The 20,903-nt window shown below is 45.3% G+C and overlaps 1 protein-coding gene across 4 annotated transcripts in view; it reads right to left on the reverse strand.

Annotated features, from left to right (window-relative positions):
- Eif4e3 (eukaryotic translation initiation factor 4E family member 3) overlaps window positions 1–20,903 on the reverse strand; it is a 263,456-nt gene that overhangs the window by 190,736 nt on the left and 51,817 nt on the right. For 2 of the 4 annotated variants that reach the window (XM_076567463.1, XM_042273715.2), the window contains 5 exons: window positions 15,709–15,803; window positions 14,213–14,273; window positions 11,241–11,307; window positions 6,952–7,107; window positions 158–2,028 (listed from right to left, as the gene is read on the reverse strand). In XM_076567463.1, coding sequence (XP_076423578.1) covers window positions 1,982–2,028; window positions 6,952–7,107; window positions 11,241–11,307; window positions 14,213–14,273; window positions 15,709–15,734 — 357 coding nt within the window. In that variant the 5' untranslated portion in view covers window positions 15,735–15,803 and the 3' untranslated portion in view covers window positions 158–1,981. Of the gene's footprint in view, window positions 1–157; window positions 2,029–6,951; window positions 7,108–11,240; window positions 11,308–14,212; window positions 14,274–15,708; window positions 15,804–20,903 lie in introns of those variants that run through there. The other 2 variants (XM_076567461.1, XM_076567460.1) reach the window with 1 other exon arrangement.

The following is a 20,903-nucleotide window of genomic DNA, read 5'->3' on the forward strand; positions in this document are numbered from 1 at the left end:
ACATTAGGCAGGCTAAATACGGCTCATGTTTAGTGTTTTCCAAAGAGAAGCAGTTGCAGAAGTTCACTGGGATGAAAATCTACCTTGTGTGCTTGTCATGTTTCATGTTCATAAACAATAGAAACTCGAAAGCATTAACGTGAGCCTAACATTCCTATTTATTTTATTTTATTTTATTTTTACTTCAAAAGCTACATACACGCAAAAATTGAACATGTCATCACAAATGTTTTAAATAAAGTTCAAAAATAAAAATTCCTCAAAATTTATTTACTTATGGAAATATATATATATGACAATTATAATAAGGAAGTCAGTTATATCCTTTTTGCTAATCTATCAGAAAAATACTTATAAAAAGGAATTTCAATTCATGTCCAGAATAAGTTTTAAATCCTGGAGTTATACTTTTAAAACAAGTTTAGAAATTGTTCAGAGAGGTACACGTCATTTAGGCAAACACGTCCTGGGATTTTTCTGGAAGTATCCAATACTTTAATGAGTGAAACTGTCGAGGGACCTCGGTTCAGAAAATAAGTACTTTCTGAACTCTGACAGCTAGTTATTTTGGCTGAGTGTTTAGCAATGCAGGTGGAGGCCACGACTCTTATAAACAGATGCTCCTGAGAGCCATTTAAAATATCTAAACGGGGAATGTTAGTTACAAATACACGTGGGAGGCTTAGAGCAGCCCCCTCTCTCTGCTGGCCAACAGTGCAAGGGGAATTAAAAATTCGCCCTTTTGAGAAATACAGAAACCACACTGGTCCAACGGCCCGAGTCTAAGCCAAGAGGAGGGAGGCCCTTTCACAGGGGACAACATCAGGAGGTGGGGCAAAGTTTAAAGGGGAGCAGGAGCACCGGGGAGGAGCTGCAATACTCCGAAAGGTTTTCTTCTACTGAAGCTACTATTTCTTTGGTAGTATCATCCAGTATCTAATAGCACAGTTAATAGGAAGGAGATGCACTCAAGTTCAACTGTGTGAGGGCCCCGGTGCTTCCTGAAACAGTGTGCAAATGATGGTCACGCTGGAAGGCCATCGATTTTCAGAAAGGACACATGACCGGGGCAGGAAAGAGGGATCACTTAACACGAGGTGTGAGAATTGACGTGGAAGGTTCTAAGTGGGTAAACATGCGGAAACTTAGGAAGAAACTCCATTCCACACAAGTAATAAACATGGCCTCTTCTGTGAATCCGAAATATCAGGCTTCCTCTCTGGACAAATCACGGGGCTTCTGTTGAAAAGGCCAGCTCGGATTCTGGTTAGAAATACTTGCACAGTGGGCCCCCAAATCTTAGAGTTTGATTTTGAGCCTGACACTCAATTGTGATTAAAGATTTCATGTTAGGCAAACCAACAATTTCTTTTCCTTATAGTGCTTTTTAAAAAGGTTTTTAAGATGTGCGTGCTGTCAAGGAGTACGGTTTCTATGGAACACACACACACAAAAGAAACAATGCCCAGCTCACAGTCTGCAGGCAAGTGTCACAACAATTTATCAGACAGGGGGTTTGGCTAGGCTAGGCTTCCTCCTGGTGCCCTGTGGCTTCACAGGCAGTCCTGTGGCGATTATGCAGATGTCCCTTAACAAGGTACAGGAGAACTACTGAAGGGGAGATCCAATTCTTAGGCCTCAATGAAAGGGTGTGCAGAAAACAATAATTACCCTGAATAAGGACTCTTACGGGGAGGGGGAAGAGTGCAAAGAACAGAGAATTTAGAAAGCTTAAAAAAAGTTTTCTTTAAAGAAAAATAATAACAAAAAAACACCCAAGTGATATGATGGCAGAAACCCACAGGCTCTCCCCCAACCCCACCTGCCACTTGGAGTCCTAACCGCCCAGTCTGCAAGGACAGAAACCCACTCTAAATGGACCAGCATCGGGCTTCGGCAAGTCTTCTCTTCACTCTCCCTCCTGTTAAGACCGTTTCCAAAACCAATCAGCAAAGGATAAAGAATTCTTTACAGAGTGCAATTAGTGTTTTCCACGTCCACCTTCAAAAGCATGATGCTCTTCATGGGCTAAAGGACAGAAAAAAACAAAAAGGAAAAGAAGGAAAGAAAACTTTAAGCAAAGGATGGGCCAATCCCCTCTAGGCATCTCATTCAGCTTCCCCAGATGTTGGCAAGAACTCAAATACCTTTTCTTTCTTTCTTTCTTTCTTTCTTTCTTTTTTTTTCTTGCCAGTAACTGTTAGCTAAGGCATGCATTTCCTGAGAAACGTAATAATGAAAATTAAAACAAGGAATAAACAAGCTATGGGCATGCTGCCTGCTTCTTCTTGCGGTGCCTCGAGGGGATGACTCATCCACACAAGCTGATGAGGAGAGTTTGCTGGGCTCTAGGCAAACGCTACAGGGAAAACGAGCCCCACAAAAATGCATGGGAAGGGGGGACCTATGACCCAAGACAGAGCCATTCACGAGTCTACCTTCAAGAATAAAATAACACAAAACAAAACAGGACCATGCAAGGGGGGGGGGTGGATTACATTATGCCCCCTGCTTCTCAACACCTTCTGTGGGAAATGAAGTTTCATAAAATAATGCTTCTATTATTTTCCCCAACCCTCACCCCACACCTCAGGGGTTTCATAGTTTATCTTGTGGAATTATTAATTAGGAAACTGACAATAAAAAATTACGCTTTTCAAAGACTTAAATTTTTTTAAACTGGAAGACAAGAAATAGGAGGCCCATGCGACACACAATATTAGCTGTAATGCAAAGGGCCAAGACTGAGTTGAGGGTGTCTAGATGTCACTATGAGGCAAGGTCTAATACATCCGGAGCTATTCAACCCAACTGCATCCACTTGCTCATCCAGGCAATAAAGGGAGACCGAGCTGAGTGTTCCACTTCACCTCCATATCTCCTCCTATTCTTGTTTTTAATATAGACTACCAAGGGAGAGGATGGCGGGTTAGCTGTCCTTCAAGACCATCCCAGGTAGCTACTCCAAGCAGCAATTCGTCTAGACAAACCACTGGGAAAGATGCACCTTGTAACTCCCAGGGTGACTAGGATTGGTGACCTAATTAATATTTGCCCAAATTTAATTGCACATCTCTCACAACTTCAACTTTCTAAGTATCGAATTTTTTAAATACTTTCTTTATTTGGGTATGTTTCTGCATGTGCAGGTACACATGCATGTGTAGGGAGTAGTGTATGTGTGTGTGGGGGGGGAGGAAGGCAGAGAATAATCTCGGCTGTTGATCCTCAGATGTTATCTACCTCATGTTTTGAGACAGGATCTCTCACTGGCCTGGAACTTGCTAAAGGCTAGCCTGGCCAGCAAGCCCCAAAGATCCACCTGTCTCTACCTCCCCAGTGCTGGGATTGTGAGCAGACACCACCACACTCAGCTTTCTGTAGGTGTGTGTCTACATATGTGTATGTGTGTGTGTGTGTGTGTGTGTGTGTGTGTGTGTGTGTGTGTGTTATGCATGCATGCTGCCTGAGCACCTGATTGTACCGGTGCACATACCTATGCCTCATGTCTAGAAGCTGAGGAAGGACACTGGGTGTCCTGCTTTGTCACCTCTGACATACTCCTTTGAGACAGGCTTTCTCACTGAACCTGGGACAGGCTTAGGGCCAGAAAGCACTGGTGAGCCTCCTGTCTCTGCCTGTACAGCACTAGGGTTACAGTGTGTGTGGTAATGCCCAGCTTTTCACACAGATGCTGGCATGTGAACTCAGGTCACCATGCTGACACAGAAAGTGCTGTCACCAACTGACCCATCTCTCCAGCCCTAGCCATTTTCTTTAGGGGTTTATTTTTAAATGATGTGTACTCGTGCGGGGGTATGTACATGAGGGTGGGTGCCTGTGGAGTCCAGAACGGGGTGTCAGATCCCCTAGACCTGGAGTTTCAGACAGCTGTCAACAACCTGCCACGGTGTTGGAAACGGAGCTCACAGACGGCTGAGTCATCTCCACAGGCCCTAGCCCAAGCTGTATTTAAATGTGGGTCCTGGGGATTGAACTTGGGTCCCCTGACAGAGTTAGCTCCTCAGCCCTCATTCCTGTCTTTAATAAAGATGTCCTATGGCAGACACCAAATAAAACATAGACTGGTCTTCGGTGAAATAGACTATGTTTCAGGGCCAATTTGAGGAACCACAAAACGACAACCATACTGATTTGCAAATTATAAATCCAAAGGCAGTAATGATGCAAAGATTGTCCTTATCTCTAGGTGTGTGGGGTCAGGATAGCCACAGCAGAAACACTGCTGTGTCAGTGGTCAGAAGTTAACAGCCAGCAGATACATTGCAGTACTGTGAGCACCTGGGCATTGAGGGCCACTGGCCACCCCTGGAGCAACTGGGGAAAAAATTAGAGGACTTTTCAGATCCAGGAGTCAGCGGACTTCTAGTAGTAATTCATGCAATTCCTGACTGATGAAGAAGCTACAGAAAATACAGACACAAATGAGTGCTTCTTCATGTAACCAAGCTACAGAAACTTGGTACTGATATCATTTCATGGGTCACAAAACAGTTTCCCTTTTTCCCAATCATATGCCTCACTCCCATGGAAAGACTGAGGTGGGGGGTGGGGGGCAGGAGCAGAGAGGCTGGCTCAGTTTCAGTTCCTGGCTTTCCAATCCCTGTTCTACACAGTGCTCACACTAGAGAAAGGCCTTTGTCCCTCAGCTTTCCAAGGAACTTGATGGAACCAGGGAGGGTGTGTGTAAATTGTGAGTTTCTCCCTCGAATCTTCAGTCTTGGATGGAAATCACATTAAGTGCCAATGTCCAGTTCCTCGTCTGCCCACTGGAGGCCAGGACTGGGTATGCTGGGATTCTCCCAGTATTACAGTCATCTAGCCAACTAGCTTCTACAGACTCCAGAGCACCAGGACCCTGTTAAGAAGACAAAGGTGGCGTGAACTGGCTCACCCAGGACTGCCCCTCGCCCTGTGAACCAGCTTCTGTCCAGCTCTCATGTTTCCAGATCACTTCCGTAACACATGCTGGCAACTGTGCCAAGCAAAGGGCAGCCTGCTTCATGTCTAACGCAGTGAATTCCAAGTTTTAAACGGCACACTCCGAGCTTTGAAAAGCTAAAGTGTGTCATTAAAAAGCCGTTTTCGGCTTCGAGCTGCAGCTAGTTCCTTCTGACTCACACACCTGACAATGTCAACTACCTTCAGGGTGTCTCTTCAGCTGCCACTCCGCTGGCCTGAGTGCAACTTCCTTTCTCTTTGCTTGGTGCCCCACACCCCCACACCTCCTGTCAGCCACCCCAACAGCTAAGCAGTGAATCCTCTGCCCTTGGTCATTCTTACGTGACTATGCCTTGGCCCTAAAGCTGGGGCCTAATGACCTAAGCAGATCCTGACTTCATGCTGAGCTGCTGACCCGTTGGTTAGCTGTCAATTTGTTCACAGAACTGTAAAGAAGAAGGAACCTTGGAGATCATCTGAGACCTTCTGGACACAGGTGAGAGAGACTGAAACTGCTCAGGGACACAGTGGTGAAGTGTGGTAAAAACCCTGCGACTCTCAATGGCTTTCTCCTCCTCGGAGTCAAGTAGAGGGCAGACTCGAGTGTGGGCCCACTTGAACTCGGCACTAACTCACATTCCCTTCTGTAGTTTTTGCTAGTTACTCTTGTGGACTGGAAATCAGCAAACACTTTGGAGACCTTTTGATATCTGGGGTGAACTACAGTTGACATGTCCCTATGGAGCATTAATGGTATCCATGTGCCTGTCCTGTCTCCACACTGCACAGCTAAGAGCAACTCTTCAGTGTGCATTTTCTGTCTCTTCTGTTTTAAGCTTTCTATGACAGTGCAGAGGATCAGCACCCTCTAAGTGCACAGAGTGCAGGATCCATTTCTCTGTGTGGATCCTGATTCTTTGATTATGGCTACAAGACTCCTCCCAGGGAGGCCTGAGTTTTCATATGTGCTATAACACAAGGGCAATCACAAAACTGGAATTTGTTTAGCCTCTTGACAAGGACCAGGACTAGTGAGACAATGATGAAGTATATTTCAGAGATTCTAAGATGCCCTGTGCTCTCTCCCCTGCGAATCTCAAAACCTCTAGAGTCAACAGTGCATCCTGGTTTAACTGAAAACCTTTTGTTATTTTCTTTCTTTAAATACTAAGATCATAGGATGTACTATGTGCAAGAGCACCTTAGAGTCAATGAAATACAACAGTAAGAAAAAAATGGGTTAGTGACTACCAGAACGAATTGGGACATAGAAAATCCATCGCAATGTGTGTGGGGCTGTCAATCATTTTCTTTAACTAACTATTGAATGTGTAACCCACCATTTGAACTACCAAACATCAGGTCAAAAGTGCTAAGATGTTTTCATTATGGAAAAGATGACTGTCTCTAAAGAGCACACGAAAGCAATGAACACAAACCACAATGGAAACAATGGTCCACACACCTGTTCACACCAAGAGTTGTATGTATCGCTGCATGTAAGTTCTTGGTGACTCTGCCACAGTCACCACAATGAGGAAGTGGTAGCATTTAGGTAGAACTGTCAATCATAGCTGAGGTACCCCATAAACACAGATGTTAAACAGTGTAAGTTTCTGTGTAGGAAGGGATGATTGACCATCTGCCTGCCATTTCACTGACTAATTTTTTTGTGTTTGTTTGCTATTATTATTTCCAATAGGATATGATTATCTTTCACAAATTTAAGTGTAGGTTTAAATTTTTAAAATAACAAATACAATGTGTATTTGCTTTTGGGATCCATGTACTTAGGCAAGAACAAAACCTCATTTTAATTTCTGAAACTAAGCTTGATTAAAAGAACACTAAGGAGCATTGTGTTGAACTGTTTTCTGCAGGAACAGAGTTTCGAGTGATTCCACCTTCACCTCATCTGCAATGTGCTTCTATCTCTAGAAGTCTGGTAGAAGAACCTTGAAAACAGTGATTGGAAAGGAAGCCACTTACGTTTATAAAACACTGCTTTAAAAGATATGTGGGGCAGGAGCTCATGGATCTTCTCGAGCACAGAAGCTTCACCCACTAATGAGGCGTTGACATTCCAGACCTGGATGACATCCTCTCGGTCCCGAACACTCACACTGACCCCGATGACTTCGTCATCTGAGGGGAAGAGGAGGAAAAGGCAAGAATGAGTAAACAACTCCAAGCCAGTCTGGCCACATCTAAGTGCCCATCACTTTAGCTGTGAGTTACGGATAAGATCGGGATTTGGAAGTGACTGCTTCCATGGGGACCGCCGGGGAAAGTCAAGTCGGCACAGACTCTGCCAGAGCTGCATCACTTTTAGCCGGGGACTCAATAAACAGAGTGTTCAAGCCAAATGAATTTTCCAGATAAGTAATTTTACCCTTTTTAACATGCTACCCAAAGCTTTCTGTCAATTTCTGACTCTGTTTTGATGAGACTTTTTCTAAAATAGGTTGCATAATTCTCTGCCCTCTGAAAGCCAAGTGAACTCAGATGAACTTTTTGCTTGAAGCCTGGCCCTCTCTATTAAGAGCAGTAAGACGTTCTGTGACTTCCTGCTAAGCCTTTGGAGGTGTTGGGGCTGTGAGCGCTATCTGCTCCGAAACCTGCTGGACCCAGACTGTGTGTGTCCAGCGGCTCCTCTGCTTTGTGGGGTTTGTCTGTCTGTTCTTTTCCTATTCACTTTGCCCTCTGGTGCTTCCTTCTGTCAATCATCCCCTCGGACTGGGTTGAACCAAGGGTTAAAGAGCTGACAGCCACCTGTCAGCACTACAGGTCAAGGAAGAGAGTCTGCTGAGTGACCCCTTACCATGACCACAGTGAACGGTCAATAGGCATCAGGCCACACTGATTACTACAGGCTTTCGCCAACAGTAAGGCACCTGGCCCGGAGGCACCTGAGCTGGCGGCCGGATGATGAGCCTCCTGTAGGTTATGTTCCTGTGCAGCCACTCTGTCCACTCTAACTGGCAGCAAAATGAGAGAAGTGGGGGCCTTGGACTCCAACTTCTGCATGTTCCTGACACATTCATGAGGCAGAGTCAGCTCTCTGTCCTTGCACACTCTGCACCAGTAAGCAGCACACGAGAGAGAGGCATTAGCACAGCTAGGGAATTTTGTGTTAGCTAAGACATGCTGCTAGTTTGCCGTCCCCCTGGAAGCTGAAATGGTCAAGCCATCCATTTTTCTACTTGTCTCCTGGACATGTGAACATGTTGAAACAAACCACAAGCAACAACCCGTGGGTCCGTAAACTGCTGCCGGACTAGACAACATGAGGTTTACCCACTGGTGTGTGGTCACGGTGATGATAGAGGAGGAGGAGGTGGTGGTGGTGGTGGTGGCGGCGGCTGGTTAGATGGCTCAGTCAGTAAAGCACTAGCTTTGCAAACAGAAGACCTGAGTCAGATCCCCAGAATCCACGTAAAAAGAGCTGAGTGTACGCCTGCAGTTCCAGAACTGGGAGAGCATACATGTAGGTTCCAGGGGCTTGCTGGGACCTACATGTTGAATATGATTTACATAGTGGCATGCCCAGTCTTCCCAAAGAAACCATTTTCTGTGAAATAAATCCCCCTTCTCCATTTCCCCCTTCCCTTCCTTCCTCTCTGCCTGTTTTCCTTTACGAATGAACTTGACCATGGCTATGGATGCATAATATGAACACCTTGTGAACATGTAAACGAGTGTTCAGAACCTGGCAAAGTGAAGCTACGGTGTTAAAAGTTGGATTGATGGCATCCTATGAAGAGAAAGATAAGGGGGCACTGGTGGGCAAGAAGGCATTAATGTCCTGCTTCTTAATATATAAACTCACTAAACGGACATGATTATTTTGTGACCTGTTGCCGGGCTCCACAGCTGTGATGTCGGGATTTTATGCACACCCATCACATTCAAACACAAGTTAAACAAAAGCAAGACGGCCCCTGCTCACGGCCAACCTCAGAGTCTCTCACACCACCACGAAAACCACTGCTCCTCATTTTGTTCCTTGATTTAAAATAATACAGTTATCAGAGCTCAATGACAAATTTCATGTAAAAATAAAATTTCTACACAGAGAAAGAGGTGATCCAGCATCTCACTCTCAAGAAGGGCCAGGACACCAGTTTTGGGGGAGATGTGAGTGTCCACAATCCTTTGGGATTATCCTTTCCCACATGATTGGTAGTAGGTGAGGTCACCAACGGATGCCAAACAGGGCAAGTGGTCACTGTTTCAGTTTGGCTTGGCGTTGGCAGACAGGAAGAGCTGAGCACAGCCCTTTTGCAAACAGTGTTGTAAAAAGCCCACGGCTCTCAGGAGAAGGCAGGTCCATGGTGAAATACATAAAGCCCCCATGGAGAATCGGCCAGCGACACCTGGACTGTGGCAGAGCCCCGGCAGCAGAAGACAGTGGGGTCAGGAGGCCATTGTTTAAAGATGCTCTATAAGGGAGGCTGAGAAAGATTAACTGGTTGTCTCCAGTGACAGAGCTGGTGAATGGACATGGTGAAGGTTAACAGTTAATAGTGTGTGTCCTCCTTTCTAATCAGCCACAGAAGAACTGGCCTTCTTTACGCACTATTGGGTATTTGCTATTACTTATCGACTATTCCGGGACTTCTGTGTTTCTAGCTATACATAGGGTGTCTTTGGGCTGTGAAGTGTAAAGTTGTTAGCTTTTCTACACTGGAACAGAAGAAACCTGAACTTGTAAGACCATTTCATCTTAACACACTTTTTGTCTGAAGTGAGTAAAAGTGGTGTGAAAGGCAGAATGGCTGAGCACCCCCTACCTCCCATGAGGTTAATGTGAGATCGGCCATAGGGCTGTCAGGGTGACAAGAGCTCTTAGAGACAGCCTAAGTCTGGTGCCACTGACCCACGCCAGTTCTCTCTCACACACACACACACACACACACACACACACACACACACACACACACACACACACAACAATAACAAAACTGCAAATAGAGCAGGTAAAACCCAGAACCAAAAGCAGCATGGAAGAGAATAAAAAACAAAACAACAATAACAAACACCAAAGTCAATAACAACAAAAACAAAACAAAAAACACCACAAAATTTGGGGGAAAGAAGAGAAGAGATCCTGACATCAGCAGTCAGCCCCTCTCTGAATGGTGAAGGAAGATGGCTCACAGAGAGAGGAGCTGGAGCTGTGGCAGAGCCCATGGTTGGATGCACAAGATCCAGGATTCCTGCCCTAACACACACAAAATCATTGCTCTCGGAGGGGCTCCCTGAAAGCCACTCAGCATGGCAAAGCCTTCTCCAAAGGCAAGTCCCTGAAGCTCCTGTTTCAACCCTAGCTGAGAGCTTGTGCGCAGGAACAGTGAGACATCTTTGTCTTTCAGTGTCCGCTTCTCTGAGTAGAGCCAGGAGAACAAGGGGAGGAAATAAACGGAGAGAAGGAAGGGACTGTTCTTATCCACCCACAGATCCCACTAGGCATGGCAGACACTTCCCCCTCCAGGAGATGAGACAGCCTCAGGAAGCCTACTACAAATCATGCTGGCCCACTGATGAAGAGTTCTCTTTTCTCTCTGCCTATTTATATTGGATGAATGGCTATAACAGTCATGTTATATATATGTACATATATGCCTACATTATTTCATATATATATATACATATATATATATATGCATATTCACATGTGTTTTTATAGATGTAATATATATCCAACCTTTGGTATGTATGAAGCATAAGTTCTAGACCCCCTCCATACCATGGACGCTCAAGTCCCTTCCTTAAAAGGTCATTTGCAGATAATATTCATTTAGGTCTTACTTTGTAGCCATTTGTTTTTGTACACCAGGTGAGTGTTCTACCACATAGCTATACTGCCAGGCCAAACTTATTTTCAGCCATCTCTTTTTTTACCTGTAACACAAAATGTGAAGGCTGTGCAAGTTGTCTGTATTATATTGTTTCTTGAATAACAGGGGAAACGTATGTGTGTGTTTAGTTCAGACACTGTTCATGCTTTCTACTGTTTTTGATCTGTGAATCCATGGATGCAAGATCTGAGGCTAGGAAGGGCCGCCTGTACACACATGTAAATATGTACACGAGCTTAAATACACAAGTCTCACACCAAACACCACACCACAGAAACAAGTCTCAATGACATCACAGCTACGAAGTCAACACCTTGCAGGGTGGTAGAAGACTAACACATAAAGACAAAGGCCTGTGAGTAACAAACATGACCCAAGCATACCAGGGTGTGGACAACTCGGCGGTCGCCTCCCTACCTGCTGCCACACAGTCCGAGAATTGCTCCCCAATGGTCGCTAACAACAGCTCTTTCCAAACTGTGGACTGAGGTAGGAGAGAATAAAAGTAAAAACAAGACAATGTTTAGGTAGTCATCATCAGGTGCCAAAGAAATACAAGCCCCCCTCCCACAGTTGGAACATACAGACACCCCCAAATCACAGAAGTGAACATGTGCAATTATGCAGGTATGGGAACAACTTGCAAATGACTGCCTACACAGATACAAGCCTTAGATGCTAGTGAAGCCCCCATGAACTCCAGAAGAACTGGGAGGCACACACCTTCAACTATGGTGATATATTGTGTACCCTAATAAAAATTACCTGAAGATCAGAGGACAGAACAAGCCACTAGATTAAACATAGAGGCCAGGCAGTGGTGGCACACACACTTTTAATCCTAGCACTTGTGAGGCAGAGATCCATCTGGATCTCTATGAGTTCAAAGCTACCCTGGACTACATGAGATTGACCAGTCTAGGAGAGAAACAGATCCAGGCAGTGGTGGCATACACCTTTATTCCCAGTACTGGAAAGCACACACACCTTTAATCCAAGGAAGTGATGGCTGGGCAGAGAAAGGTATGTAAGGCGTGAGGAGACAGAAACTAAAGGCCTTTAGGCAGAAGCATCCCTTCCAGCTAGAGGTTTTTTCAGCTGAAGCCTTTTCAGCTGAGGAAGCTCATTTGGCTAGACGTCTATTGGCTGAGGCCTTTTCAGGCTGAGGAGTTGGTGAGGTAAGAGGTAGTGGCTGTGGTTTGTTCCTTTGTCTCTCTGATCTTCCAGCTTCTCTGTCAATATCTGGCTCCAGGATTTTTATTATAAGACCATTTTGAGTTTGTACAACATTCAACTCACCTCCTTTTCTTATGTCTTTAACTCTTACTGATTCAGTGTACCAACCCATTGTATTTGAGTGCCATTAGTAAAATCCTTCTCTTTGTTTCTCTCTCGCAGTTGATCGAGTACTTAAAATGTTACCATTTAAGATGTTACACAAGTCAAGAATGTTAAGAAACATTGTTATTTACTGAATGCTAGAGGCTTGAAAAATTCCATTCACTGCTGACAGGTTGTTTTCACAGAGTGGTAAATTTATGTACTATTGTACACACACAATTTCCCTGGAAGTAATGATTAGCCTGCACGCCACTCTGCCTCCTGCCAGTGAGGAGCACCAGAACTCCTTCTATGGAACATGGACTAATGCTGTCAAGTAGATAGAATCCACTCCCAGGCCACTGGTGGTGCCATGGCTCTCCCAGTTTTTCCCTGGAAAAGATCTAGGCTCCCCTCTGGCCCTGGTTCCTAGGCTTTGAGGCCTCCTAGAGACCAGGCTGAACGGAGGGCTGCTCATTGTACTCTGTGACCTGGGCAGGCCATCAGCTTCTCTAGTTTCTATCTTAGAGGGAATAACAACAGAACTGACCTCACAGGGTTGTTGCAAGTACAACATTTGTCAAGAACTGCAACAAGAGGGCTCCAGATTTAAGATTGCACCATAAACAGCTGCATGCATCATATGCCAGGTGCCCAGTGCACATTAACCATAACAATGCTTATTATTGCATTCTAATGAGCTTGCAGCAGCTGCTTATCTTTTAATCAAGGCAACAGCATTTAACTAGGGAGCTGAAGGTGAACTCTTACATCCGGAAAGGTCTATGTCTTCTTTCCTGGCCCTTGCCTCCTTCTATCTGTGCAACTTTGATTCTGAGTTCCATACGTGAGGAAGCTGGGGTGGGAGAGGAGAGCAGGGCGAGGGAGACTTCCTGCTTCTGTTTTGAACACAGGCAGCTCGAGCCTTCCAGACTTCTATGGGGGCTGACACATAAGAACCCAGGCACCTGTGCAGACAGGAAAGTGGATTGGCGCCTACATTCAGCCTAGTGAGCTGGCAAGGTGGGACAGGACCATTCTACAGGTGTGGGCATCAAGGTGGTTTCCACTAGAGTTCCAAGTCTAGGGTGATTCCCAGTCTACTTCCAAATAAGGCCCATAAATGTGCATGGGCCCATTTGAGGTGGCTCCCCATCACCTCAAAAATAAGCAAACACATAAGTACAGTAACACACATGAAGGGGGGAAGCACACCGGTGACACTGGAGAACCTAAGAGCATCTTGCTCTTTTCTATCTTCTGCTCTCTCTCTCTTAGCAGGGCAGAGGGGTCCATACACCTTGTCTGGCTCCCGTCTAGATGCTCTGGTGCATTTCATGCTTGTCACTGAACAACCAGGTCTGCAGTCCTGCCCAATGAATCTGTTTGTAACCTCAAATGTGTGCTCACAGGGAGATGACTCCTGCCCACGTGAGTGGCTTCCCAGAAGCATTTTAATTCTTTGAGCATAATCGCATGAAAGGGATCAGGAAAAAAAAAATCACCCTTCTGTCCATTTTATTTCTAATGATTTTTCTTCCTTATGTATTTATTGGGGTATGCACACGTGTGTGTGTGTGTGTGTGTGTGTGTGTGTGTGTGTGGTGTGTGTGTGTGTGTGTGTGGTGTGTGTGTGTGTGTGTGTGTGCACACACACGCGCGTGCGCAGGGCATGTTGTAGCCAGAGGATGATCTCTGGTGTTTTCCTCAATCACGTCTCCACCTTATTTTTTGAGAGTGAGGATCTTTTCTATTTTCTTTTTTGGGGTTTTGAGACAGGGTTTCTCTGTGTAGCCCTGGCTGTCCTGGATCTCTCTGTAGACCAGGCTGGCCTTGAACTCACAGAGATCTGCCTGCCTTCTGCCTCCCGAGTGCTGGGATGAAAGGTGTGCAACATAATACCTGGCTTTTTCCATTACACCTCTTGACAAAATTAAGTGACCATCACCAATGTTAGAAATGAACTTCTCCAGCGAGGGCCGCCAGGAGACTTCTGGACAGGCTCTCTTTAAAGAACACGCTGAACCCCACGTGCAGACAGTTCTGGGAGGTGCTCAGCAGAGACATACCGTGCCGTCCTTGGGGACTTTCATCTTCCACACGCCACCCTTTGCATTACTCTCCTCCTCCCTATGGCAAAGAACAACATTTAAAGTTTCACTCCATGACGGAGGGGTGGTCCTATTTGCATTCAGTTTAACAATAGCCGACACGAAACACAAAAGCACACAGGCATTTTCCAGTAAATATTCTCCAGCTCTATGATTGGGAACAAAAGCAGAAGAATGAAAAAGGCAGGGAATGGAGATGAGAGAGGGAGCAACATGGAATCGGCTGTGATGGGGATGGGGGTGCGTGCAGGGATACGAGGCCCTCATTCTCAAGGAGGTGGTACCCAGGGTCTCCCTGATTCGCTGGGGATGGACAGCTGATGCAACAGCTTTGCAGGTGGGAAGACCTATACATTCCAAAGCATATTCATAATACTTTCTCATTTAATTCCCATGTAAACTTGGGTCACAGATTTAACAAGTGTTGCTATGGTGGACCATGGTTTAACAGCCACTTCCTATCTAGAAAAAAACATCCCAATTTCCCTGAAAGAGGCATTCTGGTAGGATTGATTCCATATCCTAGCTTTAAAGACACATTTGCATCCCAGGTTTGCTTATGAGACCGTTTCTTCCTCATCTCATGATTGGCCAGGGATGGAGAGCTGATCCACAGTGAGCCAATGGTGGTGAGCCCCAGATTTTATTGTGCACGGAGAATGCTGACACTGATAAACTTGAAGGGCATAAATCACAGCTCACAGCGCGCAGGACTGGTGGTCTAAGTCTGTCACCCCAGCTGTTTAGGAGACTGAAGCAGAGGAATGGTAAGTTCAAGGCTTATCATGGTTACAAGGTGAGTTCAAGGCCAGCTTGGGCAACTCTGTCAGACCTTGTCTCAAAAACTGGGGTTGGGAGGCCAAGGGTGTGGCGGTAGCTCAATGGGAGGGTGCTAGCCTACCACGTGGTGCAAGGCTCTAGGCTCAATCCCAACGTTCAAAAGGACTGGAACTTGAGAGATCTATTTTCCCAGAAGCAGAAAAGCCTGATTGAAAACTCAGCCAACATCGAGAAAGCAAAGAAACGTGGTGGAGAGCGTCAGAGTCCAGATGAAGCCTGGCAAGCTGGACGTGTGGGACACCAGTCCTGACGGGGAACTTCCCAGTCACAGGCTCCAGCCAAACCTACTTTGTTTTTGTTCATTTATGTTTCTACCATTCACTGAGAAGTGAGCTGAAACAGAATTTCATTTCACTTGTGAGTAAATGTGAAAAATTAAAAGATATAAAGATTTATTGGTATTAGAGGCCCCAGCCTGCGCAAGCTAACTGTCCACTGCCCTCACTACTATACCAAGTGATTAAGAAAGTGACATCAGGCTCCTCTGAGAGCCTGGGCCTTGATAAGCAGGGCACACTTTCTGTTAAGAGGCATGCCACAGGTGAAAAGAGTCCCCATGAGGTTCACGGCTAGTTCCCACCACCTTGACCTCCAGGTGAACCACACACACTTACCAAAGTGGTCGCCTCTCTCCTCTCATTAAGTGGTAACTACATCTCAAAGGCAGGCTCGGCACAGGAGGGATGTTATTGTACACACTCCAGAATATCTTTAAAAGAAAAACACTTCATTTAATATACCCAGTATGGATTAACAATGCCAGTACATTATATAAATAAATATTGATTCTCATTAAGTCCTAGCCATTTGGAGTGGATTTTCTTTTTCTCATTAGCTCTTCAAAGTTTTTAATGCAGAACAGTAAAACATTGTTCCTTCTAGATGTTAGGCTAGGTTCTATTTTTTAGAAAGCCATTGTTATGAAGGAAGTATTCCTAAGCAGCATGTACCATAAAACCAGAAAGGTAATAATGTGTGGTGCCAGGACTGGAGTTAGCAGTTTCAGGTTCATTTTGTGTGCTCTGACTGATCTGCTTGCATGTATGCACATGCACCATGTGTGTGCCTGGTGCCTGCAGCAGTCAGAAGCAGGTGTCAGATCCCCTGGAACTGAAGTTATGAATGGATGTGAGCCACCACATGGGTGCAGGGAACCAAACCTGGGTCCTCTGCAAGAACACCTAGTGCTCTTAACCTCAGAGCCATCTCTCCAGCCCCAAGGACTGATGTTAATAAAAGTCATTTTTCAGCCGGGCGGTGGTGGCGCACGCCTTTAATCCCAGCACTCGGGAGGCAGAGCCAGGCGGATCTCTGTGAGTTCGAGGCCAGCCTGGGCTACCAAGTGAGTTCCAGGAAAGGCGCAAAGCTATACAGAGAAACCCTGTCTCGAAAAACCAAAAAAAAAAAAAAAAGTCATTTTTCATAAGGAATTTTTTTATTAAAAATGTAGATTTCAGCTGCTCTTGTCACAAGAGCATATGAGATGGATATGTTAACTCACTAACCTTAATAGATATGGAGCCCAGATCTTTAGTTTTTGAACATTTGATTAGAAGGATTACAGGAAGAGCATGCTTTGTAGTCTACATTTCAATATAGTCTTATCCTAAGACCCTCATCAGGGAGTTGGAGAGATGGCTCAGTGGTTAAGAACACTTGCTCTTCTTACAGGACCTGGGTTCTGTTTCTGGCACTCACATCAGGTGACTTACAGCCACCTGTGACTCCAGTTCCAGAGGTTTTGACGCCCTCTTCTGGCCTCCACACATGGTGTATATCCAGACAGGCAGGAGTGCACATATACACACATACAAAATAAATAAAAAGATCCCATCAACTCTCCTTTCGTCATCCATGGAGACTCGTCATAAATAAGTCAACCCTGTAAGACTCGGCTTATGGAAACTGTGGGTCATGACCTCATGTGGGGTTGCAAAGGACCTGGGAGCAGGACAAGGTTTCTAATAGGCAACTACAGGATTAATTCAGAATTCAGTGAGTAATCAGTCTGGGGTGTTTCTGGAGCATCTGCCCGCACTGCTCACATCACAGTCTCGTTTCTGAACACAGAACCTGTGCACTGGGCTGTCACAAAACGTGACACTAACGAGCATGCCTCGGTCCCCGCCACTCAGATTTGGGAAGACTGCATGCTATCACCGCTGTATTTTTACTGGACATAGGAAATGTTCTGTTCGGATAGAAGCCAAACGTTTAATTATGTAATACAAAGACTTTTAACCCTTTCCTACCACCTTTCCTCAGCATGTAAGTATCAAGTTCGTATATATTTGGATTGGACTGGATTAGAATGTTTGCCTTGAGGGCTAGAGAGAAGAGAGCTCAGTAGTTAAGAGCACTTGCTGCTCTCACAGAGGGCCCGGGTTCGATGCCCAGCACCTACATGGCAGCTCACGACCATCCCTAACTTCAGTTCCAGAGGATCAATGCCCTCCTCAGACCTCCGTGGGTACCAGGCACACATATGATACACATGAAGACAAAAAACATGCATACACAGAAAAAGATTTTTAGAATGTTTGACTTTTAAAACTTGCTGTTTGAGTTGCTAGCTTGCACTTCACTGGAAAAAAAAAACATCAAATGAATTTTGGCTTGGGCTTAAGACAGATTTCCAATGATTTTTGAAATGGCTGTAAAAACACTTTTGCCATTTTGTAGTACATGTTTATGTAAAGTGGCATTCTCAGCATTATTATAAAATCAAATGTCTATTAACTCTGAAACACATTGAATATAGTCTGTTCTACAATATCAAATATTCAGCTAAGATGCATTCCTTTAGATAAAAATTAAGCACTTCCATCTCATTAGTATGTACATTTGCTTTTATCTCAAACGAGACACACACACACATATGCACCAAATAACTGTTTTAAGATAAATATTCTTGAGGTCCATTACCAGTGATTTTTTTTTAATGTGCACAATTAGTTTACATTCCTATGTACCCAGGTCCACATAAAACTGTCAGATGCAAGCCGGGCGTGGTGGCGCACGCCTTTAATCCCAGCACTCGGGAGGCAGAGGCAGGCGGATCTTTGTGAGTTCGAGGCCAGCCTGGGCTACCAAGTGAGCTCCAGGAAAGGCGCAAAGCTACACAGAGAAACCCTGTCTCGAAAAAAAAAAACAAAAAAAAACAAAAAAAAAACTGTCAGATGCAAAGGTTCAAGAGTGGAGACAGTTCCAGAAGCCCTGTTCTAAAACACACACATTCTCAACAGAAAGGATCTTGCTAACAGATACTTTATTGGCATAGTACTCAGCAGAACCTTTAGAATGATTATCAAACCCCATTTCCCTACAGCAGACTCTCCCAGGAAGAAGTCTGTGGTGCTTTGCCTGGGGCTGAGGGTGGAAAGGAAGACAAGAGGAAGCATATTAGATCTTGTCCCTCTCTTGCTTTTCCTAGAGGGACCAGAGAACAGCTCAACAGCCAGGCCAGAAGGTACCAAGATGCGATATGCATGGACTTCGATTCTGTGTCTTTTCCAAGGCAGTCCTCTGGCCTTCATACACACTCATGCCCAAACATACACAGCTGGCTGAACTGCAGAGATGGCAATGGTGGGCTGAAAGAAAATCAAAGGCCATATATAGAGTATACATCTATATGTATCAGTGGGGAATCCAAAAGTCTTCTACTTCAATGGTGCTAATTTAGGCAATCACAAAATTAGCATGGTGTGACAGTAGATCCTCTAACAGACTCGTGTCCCTGTGGAGGGGCTCATGCCCTCTCTGTTAGTGCCAGCAGTAAGGTCTCCCCAACACCTCGGCTCCCGCCTATGCTGCTGCCGTGAGCAGGCAGAGCTGGAACTTGAGCCCCAAGTCCCTAATTCTTAAAAACTACTAACCTATTTTCTTTGATGATACTACTACACGTTTTGTGCATATCTTTCCAGTCTTAGAAATCACAGACAAGTCATGTGTAGAGTCACAGAAGGAAGGACACCTGTTGACAATGTCTTTCAACCAGTCAGATGCCCCTACCTCCACTTAATTTGGTGATGTGCATAACTCTAGCCCTAGACTGTTGCTATGGCATGGCAATGGTCTCTGCAGAATCCATGGGCAAAATGATACAAAACCAAAGAGCCCCATCTAAGAGAAAGCCAAGAGGATGCTGCTGACAGCCAACTTCAGCTCTGAAGGTCAACCCTACCAAAGCTCCCCCTGACATCCCTGCCAGTCTTTTATGGTCCTGACCTTTTGCGTAGCATTTGAAGTACTTAGAGAATGACACACAGCACACATTTCTTTTATCTTAAAACTGAGAAAAGGCCAACGGACCCTGTTCAGGGTTATAGCCTTGGAAGAATAAAAACAAGAATAGCCCTGAGCTTGTTTACTTTGGCGAATCTGGCAGGAAGAAGACAGACCAGCAAGATGCAATGGTAGGAACTTAAAAGTTGTTTATCACCGCGTGTGTTTGTGCCTGAACACACAATGGGAGCGAAAGATCCAGGTATGCCAGTGGGCCGGGACCCGCTCAGGAAGCACAAGGCACTGAGCAGCTGTTTCCCTGTTATTGTAAACCTCTCTCCTCTGTCATCTACTCGTCAGGATGTCTGATGGAGAAGGATGGAGGGAGGACCTAGCCCTGCACACTCCTGGAACCCTGCTCCTCCCCACAGAAGGCAAAGGACTGACACTGTGCAAGCGTGATGATTCACGATGACTGTTCCGGTAACACCTAAATGTTCCTACAGGTTCAACTTCACAAGTAGATTCCCAGAGGCACCAGGCTTATGATTAATCCTCTTTGGCCTTCCACAGAGCACTGAAGTACAGCTGAGCACAATGCTTCTTAATGATAGTCAAGTGTTCCCCGACCTCACAAAGCCTCAGTGATTACCTAAGGGCTAGCACAGGTATCGACGTTGGCACCATTCATTCGGTCAGCATTTGGGGACGCCAGTTGTATGCCTAACATCGTTGTCATTGAGGAACTAAGGCAGGACAGACCCTAGTCCAGTGAAGTCTAACACCTGGATTTAAGGTTTTGCTTCTCAGAAAAGGTCACATGGTCATCAAAAGCCCTACCCCCCGGTGCACACATACGAGTACCACATGGCTACCTCCTTGGGTGAATCAATCACAGTGCATTGAAAGCAAAGGGAGACCTACATAAGGATGCAAGACATGATCCGACATCAGATCTGGATGGCAGACCTGTGAGAGATTTTTCGCTTGGTTTGAAATTGGTGAATCCACTTCTAATCCAGACCTCTGAGGTGGGAAGACACACCTTTAATCTGGGCCACATCTTCTGCTGGAAGTTTATATAAGGACCTGAAAGAAGGAAGCGTTTGTTCTTTGTCTACGTGTCCTCCTCTTGGAGCCCACCAATTCATTCACTGGCATTGGAACCTACTTCTTGGGGATGCCAGCAGATACTGAAGACCAGCCGAGACATCTAGCCTTGTTGACTGAGCAACTACTGGATTCCTGGACTTTCTGTTCACAGCCAGTCATTGTTGGATTAGCTGGACTGCAACCTGGAAGGCATTCCAATAAATCCTCTTCACACACACACACACACACACACACACACACACACACACACAGAGAGAGAGAGAGAGAGAGAGAGAGAGAGAGAGAGAGAGAGAGAGAGAGAGAAAGAGAGAGACAGAAAGAGAGAGAGAGAGAGAGAGAAAGAGAGAGAGAGAGAGAGAGAGAGAGAGAGAGAGAGAGAGAGAGAGAGAGAGTCATTTTCTAAGTTCTGTTACTCTAGAGAACCCTGACTAATACAGGAGGGAATGAGGAAATAAAGAAAAGGGGGAAA

Source organism: Peromyscus maniculatus, chromosome 3, assembly GCF_049852395.1.
Source record: "Peromyscus maniculatus bairdii isolate BWxNUB_F1_BW_parent chromosome 3, HU_Pman_BW_mat_3.1, whole genome shotgun sequence".
Lineage (NCBI taxonomy): Eukaryota > Metazoa > Chordata > Mammalia > Rodentia > Cricetidae > Peromyscus > Peromyscus maniculatus.